Consider the following 11,439-nt stretch of genomic DNA (forward strand, 5'->3'; position numbering starts at 1 on the left):
CAGAGTCGGCAGGAAAACAAACCCAAGCCTATGAGAAAGAAACCATGTCACATAACAGCATGTCTGAAATGCAGCTTGCTGACCTCAGATTTGGGGGACAGAACCTTTATCAGCTTCCCATAAGCACAAGAGGGCAATTCACCCACTTAAGCCACAACTGTGACAGAGCTGTGAGTGGTGCAGGAGTAGCAGTTGGCCCTTGCTATCCTAGCTACTCAGTACCACATGGGCAGTTCATGCTCGAGTCCTGGGAGCTTGCTCCCATGTAGTTCCAAGAGTCCTCAGTTCTCATGCTCAATCCAGATTCCTCCTCTCGTTTCTCCTTTTCCTTTGATATCCCTTCTCTTCACTTTCACCAGCCCATACAACAGTGTTAGAGCTGTGTGCCAATTTCCCTACGCACACAGACACACAACACCCCTTTTTTCACCTATTTTCATCTGACTGTATCTGCCACCTCCCTACTTCCAGCACTGCACCATTATCACTAAACTTATTCCATGGTCAAACCACAAAATACTGAGGAATACAAATACAGCCTTTTATCTCACCACTGTCTTCCCGAGTTGAAATTCTCCTTAGTTTTTGGAGCAAGGGTGTCTGCATTTGCACACATGTCTGTGACCACAAACACACACACACTCCTCAAGCTCCTGTTGAATGCAGCCTCTGAACAAGGCATGAGGCTGTCAGTGTGAAGGGCCTGTGTCACACACTCTGGCTCAACAGCTCTATCGTTATTTGTTTGTTGTGTGCTTAACCACCTCTTTTACAGAATTACTCCATCCTCAGTATCTCCCCTGTTGTTCTGTCCTCCAATGCCATTTAGTGGACCCAAGCCAGCAGTCCAAGAACTCTTCTTGCTCCCTTTTGCTTACCTCAAGCAAAACACACAGTTACAAAGCAAAACAGTGATACACAGATCCACCACCCCAATCAGGGACAGCCAGTCCTTATTCTGGGTGAGATCTGCCTCTCACCAAGACACACTCTGATGAAGAAATCTTTACACAAAGGCAAAACAGAAAAAAAACCCCACCAAATCTGAAAGGCAACTCTCATTTTCGTTAAAATGGTCCAAATCAAGGCTCAATTAAAGCCTCTTCATTTCTGGGCAGAGAAAACCAGAAACATTTATCTCAGGCACAGACACAAAAAGGCAATCTTGGTTTTGCTGGTATTTAAAATGATGAAGAAAAGACTGACAAGCACCTCTAACATTCCCTTTTCTCCCTATAACAATCCTTCTTTTGGAAGCAAGAAAGTCAACATTTGAAAACTGAGATTTACACTTCAGAAAAATAAAGTGTCCCATACAAGAGGAGAGAGTGAAGGCACCAGATTTGCATCGCTCAGATTAAAGTCACACAATACAATGTCTCTGCCAGCTCCTGAAAAAAAAGGAAAAAAACCCCGATAAACTGTACTAGATAAAATCAGCAGCAGTGTTTCCTCTCAAACTGCAAAATAGCAACTTCAGTCCTTTTGACCCAAGATGAGGCTTGCGTGCCCTAGTAATTCTGGCAAATGAGGAACGTGACAATCTGAGCAGTTAGGCCTTATCTAAGTCAGAATAATTACTCTAAAAAGCACCCTATCAGTACAGATCAGGCAGCACAGATTTTCGTTTAGTCTCAGATACTGCACAAAAGTACCACATCCCCTCTCACGAGGTTACAACCGGCCCAGACATTGTAGGGAGGGAAAGAGGCTCTTTAAGGAGGAAAAGTAAAACATTACTCAACAGCAGGAGAAAGAGGACTATCTTGAATGGGCTGCCACTGCTTTTTCAGTGATTCTGGTTCTCATCACCATCCTTGTTTTACTTTGTGAAGATTCCAACAATGATAATAAAACAACACTATCACACACTTGAGAAAAAAAAAAAAAAGAAATTACACAAGCAGTTATACCTGATGTTTGGTGGAAATCATGACAAAGGCTGTTTGCTGACCCAGCAAACATAGCTTGGATAGCAACACCCACTAGGAAAAAAAAAACCAAAAAGGCACAAAACACAATAGAAAAACCGCCATGAGATAAAAACGACTATTTCTGTGTCATTCTCATCAACAGTGTCCCACAGAATCCTTGCCATCACTCGTTTTGTCAGGAATTATTTCTCCTAAGGCATACTTCTTTTATTAAGCAAGGAGTAAGGAAACAAGGTGAGTTAAGGCCTCAGAATAAAACAGTGTAGTCTTGGAGCATTGTTTTCTAGATATGACTTCACCCAGTATGGCTAGAGTTGCAGTGATTTAGAATAAATATGTGCATTCTAGAAGTAATTGGAAATTATGGGGTGTTGTGACCACCAATGATGAGCAGGAAAAAACGTAAAGTTAGCTAAAAGTTAGTTAAAGGAGAAAACTGAAGTTAGCAGGAGCCCAAGAATTTAATTTAAAAAAATCTAATTTAACATCATTGTTTCTGGTGACATTTCCCATGAAAACAGAAAACAATCTGAACACTGGCTTTTCTTTCCCCAAGTAAAATCCACTTTAGATCATTCCCTCACCCTCCCACCCTCCCATCAGATTCTTGCAATGCTGAAAATCTCTGAGTCTTTATTATTATTAATATTATTATTATTACTTAATTTAAACAAGTGGTTTTGGGTGAGATTGGGGAAAGAGCAGCACCTTTTAAAAAACCCTGTTGTGTGCTATACAGGATAAACAGGTGAAGTTTAAAAAAAGTTAAGTTTATATATGTACATATACACACATACACCAAACCAAGTTAAAACCAAAAAACTTGTGAGGAGGTCATTTTCAACAAGAGAGAAGAAAGCCTTATTCCACATCAAGCAAAAGCACCACAAATTAAGATTAGAGTGCACAATCACATGTAGTGCAGATACCAAACTAGCCTGGGTCCTGGAAGCAGTGGAGCTAGAGCAGGACAGAGCTCCATCAGGGCCATCTTATCCCACTCCTTGGCAGAAACAAGCACAGAGTGTGCTTTCAGGAGACTGTGCTGTACAGGCACTCCCACAGCTGCCTGCTCTGCCTCCAGCAGTTTTGGCAGATGCCATAAAGCACAGCAAACCAGTGACAATAGGAGACCCAGAGCTGAGCTACAGACTGATTTAGCTACAGTATTTCCGCAACGAGGGTTCCTGAATTCCCCCATGTCTCTTGGGTGCTCCCTGTAGGTGCAGCCTGCTTGGGTCACACAGCAGACAGCTCCTGATTATTATTTGTGCACTGAGGTTCCCATTCTTGCCCACCTGCACCTCTTCCTGTTTCTCTTCCACCCCACAACACCACTTCTATTTCCTCCAGGCTGACAGGGTTATAAAATTAGGAAGGGGCATGTACACCTAACTAAGGAGAACTGCCAACAACCAAACGTAGCTTAAAAAATGATAACAATTGTTAAAAAAAAACCCAATTAAAAAACCTGGTCAAGTTCTGCAGACTTCTGGCAGGGTTTGGTCATTTAGCCCAGAGGTCTTTGTCTTCAGGTCCAGCAGGCTAAATTGTCTCAACTGGCAAGAAGCATGCAGTACATGATAAAATTCTGACTAAAAGAAAAAAGTAGTAACGGCTGGGGAAGAAGAGGCTCTAACATGGAAAGCCCAGACTGCCATAGCAGCACTTAAGCCACACGGTAGGCTTTCAGGAGGGTGAATTCCTTCCTGTTGGTGCGAGCTGCCCAGATGAAAAGAGCAGCTGCCATGAACTGCAAAGGCGCTGACACACAGGCGAGGCAGAAGGACCAGCCGAATTCACCCCTCACGTCCTCTGGCAGAGGCAGCTTCTTATGGAGCAGCTCAATCCCAGCTACATAGCAGCCAACGAGGCCCAGTGTGCACAGCCCTGTAAAGGAAGCAGCAAAGCACAGTGAGCTCCCCCATGGAGGGCTCTGGAGGTACTCTGAGCTCTGGGGGAACACTTACCTGCTAGGAAATGCAGGACTCCAGTGGCAATGGCTGGGTAAAGGCTGCGACAGGCACAAGCACAGAGCCCAATCAGAGCCCCAAAGCACATGAGGCCAATGCTGACAAAGGGCAGGAGAAACTGCAATCGCCAGAGATCTGCATGTGAGAGAAATACACAAGACAAGTTTGCTGAAGACGTGCTAGAAACAGATCTTCTCCCATCATCTGACATTCCCTTCTACCCTGCTGTTTCTGCTTCATCAGACATTCTACATTCATAGCCAAAATGGACAAAAGACTCCACCGAAGCAGAAAGAACTTAGTTTGTTAACTCACAAACTCCTGTACTGCATTCATAGGCAAAGCCCATGCTAGCACATCTATGTTTTCCTTTTGACCTACTGCTTGCGCTACTGTAAAAAACAATAAATGGCAAGCAAGATACAGAAGCTTTCCTCACTAGTAACTGTATTTTAAAAACACCTTTTTTAATTCTACTCGTTTATCTGCCAGAAGTGAAAGACACTTACAAGTCCGATTCAAATCCGTGCCACTGTTGTGATTTCCAGGCTCTATGTACTTTTCTACAAACTGATCAGAGAGGGAGAAACTGATGCAGTTTGTAGTCATATCGGTTTCTAGGGGTGGAAAAAAAGAAAAAGTTACCATTAGGTGTCTCCCCTCAACCCCCCTTCCCTCCTTTCAAATCCTCCTTTCCCAATGATTTGAGCTAGGAAGCTCCTCAGAATTCTATCTGTGAGAAAAAAAATACCGCTCCAAACAGATCTGTAGATGCTTTCCCATGATGTAGTTGGCATAAAGTGTCTGTTACAAGGTACTACACTAAAGGAGAGCATATCAACATGCAGAATCTTCAGGCTACCCTGGATTATCCACAGAGAACTCTGCCATATGTAACAGATTGGGAAAAAAATGTGGTGCCATATGATGCTCAACTATGTTGCCATATATTCTTGTCCTCAGGGTCCCTTAACTAAGCTGTGCTTATCTCCACATGAGAATGTAGTCTCATCCTAACAGTTAAATTAAAAACAGGATAGAATGGCCTATTTAAAGAACATGGAAAATTTGCTTGTTTACACTGTTTCTACCTCAGTTAGATTTTGCTTTGACAATACTACTGAGCAGAACTGGTTTAAGTGTCTTCCAAAACAAGTATTTTCTGGAGAGGAAAAAAAATAGTATTTAATCTAATTTTTTTTTTCTCCAGAAAACGTAGTTTATAGTACACCTTTAAGAGGGTTCAAAATAAAGGGGTTCACACATACAGTTAAGCACCCAAAATTGACTTTGAAGCAATTAAAATGATTCTTTACCACACATTTTATCCCCCAATGATTTTGAAAAATAATACAAATATCTCACTCCATATCCATTCAAGGAATCCAAGATGTGCTGATACAATGGTGAGATATTTGTGACGTGAACAAAGTGAATAACTAGCTAAAAGGAATGAGTGCCTCCTTGATAAATTAGTATCTTCATTCCATTGCTGGATCCCAGGATCCATCCTAGAAAGACAGTAACTGGTAGAACAACCATAAATGCATCCCCAACCGTACAGCTGAGGCAAAATAAAAATCAAGCTTTTAAGACTAAATTTAGATCAAGTATCATGTGTCAAATCCAGAAACTGCAGCACTGACAGACACAGACCATTTTACTCTTTGCGTCTTTAAAAATCTGAGCTGTCTTTATTAAAAAGCCAACCAACCAAAACATAAGCTAGCAATAAGCCTTCTGGAGGAACAAAGTGGCATGAATCTGTTCTGAAGAGGTTAGCACATAGCACCCCAGGGAAGCTAGGGAAGTGATAATTGCTCTGCAGATACCTGGTGGGCTGTACCAGTGAGAGTTTTTGGGTACAGTGATACACCTCCGCCACAATCCGACCGTGCCGTTGCACCGGAAGAGCGCATCTGTGTAGGTCTTCTCATCTGCATCTTTGCTGACAAACTCCTCCCAGATGCTTCTACCAGCTTCACTAACGTTCTCAGCTGGGGACAGGGTGTGGTATTCGTACCAGAAGTCGGTGCCAATGGAGGCTGCCATGTAGATGGTGGAGATGAGGCTGAGCACGCAGGCGATCACCAGCGCTGTAGCAAACCGGTTATCCATCATGGCGCCCTTGGTGGGAAGAGAGGGACAAATGAGCAACACTTCTGAAAGTACAGATAAAGTTATCCCAGCAGTGTCAAACTCATAGCATCAACCCCCTTCTGCAACGTTCCCTCAGGATATGCATGTCTTTCTTTTCCTATTTGGAAAAGCAGGAATAATATCCAAGAGAGTGTGCTCTCCCTGCCACACTGGTCTCCCTGAGCTGGTCTCCCTGAAACAGCAACTGACAGAACAACACTGACTTGTCCCCAAAGAGGATGACACAGATTGCTGCCATTTGTGATCCTGATTGTAGAGAACGTCAGAGAATCCATCCACAACACCCAGGAAGAAGACTTATCTTTCCTTAAGAGATTACCAAGGGTAGAAGTTATTTTTAGCCTGCCACCCCATACGGCTTTCACAGCTTGTGTTTACAGCAAAGATAAGAACCATAGGCGTGCCAAAAAAGCTCTTCCAAGCTGCTCACAAAGGGCAGCAATGCAAAGGTGCTGGAATGCCTTTAGGGAAGAGAGAAATGTATCTAGGCTCTAGAGGCAGAACATGAAATGTATCTAGGCACTAGAGGCAGAAGGACACCCTGGAAGACAAATTTGGAATCCATGATAAATGCTGCAATAATGCCACAATACACACCATGATATTGCTGAAGACCTAGAACAATGCAGGGGGGTGTCCCGTTCCATGGGAACAAGGCCACAAAACTGAAAGGCCTTCATACGCTGCCACAAGGTCTTTGTTCTGTGTCCCTCTCTTAGGGGACATTTAGGCCCTCCTTTGTGGGGTTGTGCTCCCAAATGGTGTAGATTCAGGGTCAAAGGAAGCATGGGGAAAATACCACACATGCTTAAGCTTATGACAATACCATGACTTTAATGAGAAAATGACTGGTAATACACAAAATGTTTTGTGGATAGTGCAATACACCAGAGGACTCCTCTCAGATGCCAGTTGTTCTTGTGCATTTTCTGTGCTTGATTAAATTTATGGACTATTATGCATCAGGCTTGAGGCACTTGCCAGAAAAAAAAAAATTGAAGCTAGCTCAGCAGCTAGAGGTAGGCTGGTGGCAGGAGCTACTATCTAATCAGCTCTTGTCTACTGCTTGCTCTACCTCCCTTCTCCCACACACTTTGATCAAAATATTTTGGTCTACTTTCTTTGCAACTGAATGAACCGCAACTGGAAACAGCGAGTGCTTTAAACCTCAACATTCACAAGCAAAAACAGCAGTGCCTCAAGTCAGACTTGTCAGTAAGAAATTCTGAACTAAGAAACAGCTTGCAAATTAAAGAAGGGAATTTCAAAGGCATCAATGTTTGCTGTTAACAATACCATTCTTATTTCTTTTCCCCTCCATCTGCTCCTCTATTTGTGTGAAATTTGCTAACAAGAAGGAGAAATTATGTGTTCCCATATCATTTCCTATGCTTCATTTCCACATTAAATGAGGCACACTCTCTGCAATATCCATCCTTGAACTGCATCCTTAGCAATGAGAAAGAACAGAACTGATTTTTCGTGAACTGAAAAGAAATACCCATTTAAAATACTGCAAAGTTTGCATACCATAAATGTACTTAAATAATAATCTCCAAGATGTGAACTCTTGTAAGTTAATAGAAATATTGAGAGGGAGAACACATCGAATCCGGGCTTATTTAACCAGAAAACATAGAATCAAGCCCAGACTTGGAAGCAAATTCTCTGATTAATTCCTGGTTATGTACTTCCACTCTCCTTTGATATCCCAGCATCTAGCTCAAGGTACACAGGATATTGGATGAACAGGATAGGGAGGGCAAGTTGTTGTATAGATCTGACCTCACCATTCAGCCCTCCTGAGTTAATTCAGGGATCCCATCCCCTTCACACCCTTTCCCCAAAGCAAACAGGGCAAGTGGCCCCTGCAGGGCCAAAGCTCCTGCCCAGCTGAGCTCAGAGGAAAGCAGATCACCCTCAGAGCAAGCAGCAGAACAGGCTGGTGAGCAGGCTGGTCTGGATTTTCCACTATATTGCGGTCACATTCACTTGAAGAGGCACCTTCTGCAACAGACTCCTCTCTTCAGAAAGGGCTTGCTCTGGGTGGAAGGATCACAAAAACCCACAAGCTCCATCCTCAGAGTTGTGTCTGGTGAAAAGGAATGTAAACTAGGACATTATTGGGCCACTGATCCGCTGTCATTGCCTTTCAATATAAGTGCTTACAATGACAAAGCCCTATCAAATTTATACCTAACATCCTCTACACTGAGAAAGAAAAGAACTGGCCTGAAAGTCTCACTTTCAGATACAAATCCCTGCTGCCAGGTGCAGAACACTGGGGCTGGAAGCACCCCTACCAGATCACCATTAAAAAACAACCACACACTTCTGACCAGCCTTCTGAGTGCTGGTGTACTGTGAGCATGGCAGAGCTGATGTCAGCTGGCAACCAAGAACAGTTCATAAGCAAAATGAAGGGTTAATCACCAAACTATAAATTAAAGCATTGCCCAGTGTTCATTATCCACTTGGTAAAAGGGACATGGCAATCTACTGACTTTCAATCCTTGTAATATAACTGCAGGCATAGGTAGAGAACAGCCAAGGGGGCTACAGTCCCCAAAATCTAGCAGGTGGTTTTGTGTGGCATTTGTCCCAAAATGATTTCAGTATGGACAGGACAGTGACAAGGCAAGAGTGGACCCCCTATTCCTTCCAATAAAATTCCTTCCCCTCCATGCTTCTGCCTAACACTTCAACTACTTACAGAAAAGATGAAGAACTCTACAACATTTTATGTAAAGCTTGAACCAGTTTTTCCTGACAGTGTAGTAGACTTGACTACCCTGCCCATTCACTGTGCATATCCACTGCACCTTCATTTGCAGGAGACACACTCCCCCTTAAATGAGGTGTCCCTTCAAAAGAGAGAGCCATCCTTCCAGCCCCAGGCAGAGCTCAATGGGAGCAGTGAGCACAGTCAGTGAGGAACAGTTACCAGAGAAGACCATGAAGAAACACACTGCATGTCTATGGGATTATTAATGCCATGCTTTGCAAAAGATTCTGTGCAGAACAATGTGTAGGAGGTGCTTTACAATAAGCTCATGAAAAAATAACATTACTACTACCAAATATGACACTAATTATAAAGACATAAAGATTGATAACAAATAAAAGTTCTTTGTCTCTACAGGCTGTCAACAAGAGCCTTCATTGTTTTAACAGGTTTGTTCATATAGCTCTGACAGCCCATTTTTGTCTAACAGGACATTTCAAACAAGCTATTTCAAACAATTTACAGCTGAAACTAAGCTATGCAACAAATTCAAGACAACACTAGGTGGTTGTAAACAGGCAAAAGTGCTTAACAAGATACTGCAACTAAATTCATTTTTTTAAAGAAGTGAGACACGTAACAATTTTTAAATTTTCAAAGAAAATTTTTGAAAAGAGCTCAAAGAAAGAGAAGGCAAAGGCAAAACTGGAAGCATTATTCAACAGAATGACTAGATTGCATGCACTTCAAAGGAGGGAAAAACAAGAGGGGCAAGTCAGTAGGGTTGGAAAAGGAAAAACAGAGACCAGAACAAAAGCAAGTCATCTGGCAAAAAATCAACTCCAAGACTGAAGACTGGACGGTCTTTGTAAGAAGTTACTGTACCATGGCAGAAGGGAATACAAAAACACGCATATTTTTATCCTGTTACTGTGGTCACTCCTTTCAGCCAACACTGGGCCACCACATTTAAGAAACTCCTTTTACGTGACATCACAAAAGAGGAAGGCTGCATTCGCTGGCAGCCTCTCTGGAGACATGCTTGCAATCAAAAAGGGATTAAGCAGAAGGCCTACAAGAGAGTGCAAACATGGGGAGACGGCTGGAAACAGCACCAAACAGGATCATCCATTCGATAGTCAGGGCAACAAAAGGTTAAGAAAGATTGCTACCAAACACTTTTTTACCTTCAGAGATGCTCAGAGTCCCTCAGGACACACAGCTCCAGTGATTCCAGGTCACTTCAGAGGCACGGTGCTTATGTTCTGTGGCCAGCGGAGAGCACGAAACGCAAACTTCCCTTCTGCCGACTGTTCCATTCATTCAGCTTCTTCCCCACCACCAGCTCACAACAAGTGATCTGCAAGCAGAGGGCAAACCGAATGGCTGGAGATCATCATTTCACTCTCAAATTACTTCACAGACATCTCCCAGCGCTATCACTAACGAAGAAAAAGATAAGACGGAGAGGGGAAATGACTTGGAAAGCCCCCGGGCCAGCAGCACCTGTCCCGGCAGGACCAGCCCAGCACAGGCCGGGCCGGCCGGGCATCCCCACGGACAGCGACCGCCCCGGGGGTCTCGGGCCTCCCGGGCGCCAGCCCCGCGCGGGGGGCGACAGCCGCGGGCCGGCAGCAAACCCGAGGGGAGCACCCCGAGCCCTCAGCCGCGTTCCCCCCCTCAGCCCCGTCCTCTCTCAGCGCTCTCCCGGCCCAGCCCGGCCCGGCGCGGCACCCACCGCCCATCGCCGCCGCCGCCTCGCACCCGGCCCGGCCCCGCTTCCGCCCGCCGCGCCCGCCCGCGCGGGGCACGCTGGGCCATGTAGTTCTGCCGCCCCCTTCCGGAGGCGCCGGGCCCAGCACTGCCCGGGCAGCCCTTCGCGATGGCTCAGCGCCCTGCTGGGGGAAAGTGCTCCTCACGGCCAGCCTTAAACACCCCGGCACAGCCCTTCGCGATGGCTCAGCGCCCTGCTGGGGGAAGTTCCTCCTCACGGCCAGCCTCAGCCTCCCCGGCATAGCCCTTTGCAATGGCTCAGCGTCCTTCTGGGGGAAATTGCTCCTCACGTTCAGCCTCAGCCTCCCCGGCACAGCTTGAGGCTGTCTTCTCATTCTGTCGCTGCTCACCTGGGAGGACAGGCTGATTCCCACCTGTCTACAACCTCTTTCTAGTTCTATTTCTCTTAATTGCTTATAATAAATGGTGACTTGATAGCCTGGCTGACTGACTTGGGAAAACATCAAGTAAGGGGAGAAAAAAACCCAGTAAAAATTGCAAAAATTGGAGGCACTGACTCCGTGCCCCAAACTGGAGGTTTCCCTCCATCCCTGGTACACTGAAACCATGGAAATTACAAGAGGACTCTTAAAAGTGGTTTACAGTTCCGCTGCTGAGAGACCAGCCCATCCAGTCTTGATTTTACAAACCTCCAAACAAGCAAACAAATACTCAGAAAAAAAACCCAGAAGCATCCGAGGCTTTGATGTCTCTGGGGACTTTTGGGGATTTATGTCAACCAACTCCTCCACCAGAACAGCCAGGAAATATTTTTTGCAGCAAGGTATGAAGCTAGGATGTAAAGATGAAAGCTGTGATAGAAGAAACTTCTTTCATTTGGTGCAACTTTTTTTTTTTAACTAAAAAAAATTAG

At 44.6% G+C, this 11,439-nt stretch overlaps 1 protein-coding gene across 1 annotated transcript; it reads right to left on the minus strand.

Annotated features, from left to right (window-relative positions):
- Nucleotides 1-2,550: 2,550 nt before the first annotated feature.
- On the minus strand, nt 2,551-10,653 carry CLDND1 (claudin domain containing 1). The gene is made up of 6 exons (XM_085071201.1): nt 10,531-10,653; nt 9,980-10,152; nt 5,740-6,034; nt 4,417-4,524; nt 3,905-4,042; nt 2,551-3,824 (listed from the first exon to the last, which is right to left on the minus strand). The coding sequence occupies exons 3-6, from the start codon at nt 6,026-6,028 to the stop codon at nt 3,604-3,606; spliced, it is 756 nt and encodes a 251-aa protein (XP_084927327.1). The 5' UTR covers nt 6,029-6,034; nt 9,980-10,152; nt 10,531-10,653; the 3' UTR covers nt 2,551-3,603.
- Between the last annotated feature and the right edge of the window lie 786 nt (nt 10,654-11,439).

Source organism: Lichenostomus cassidix, chromosome 1, assembly GCF_008360975.1.
Source record: "Lichenostomus cassidix isolate B80296 chromosome 1, HeHo_3.0, whole genome shotgun sequence".
Classification (NCBI taxonomy): Eukaryota; Metazoa; Chordata; class Aves; order Passeriformes; family Meliphagidae; genus Lichenostomus; species Lichenostomus cassidix.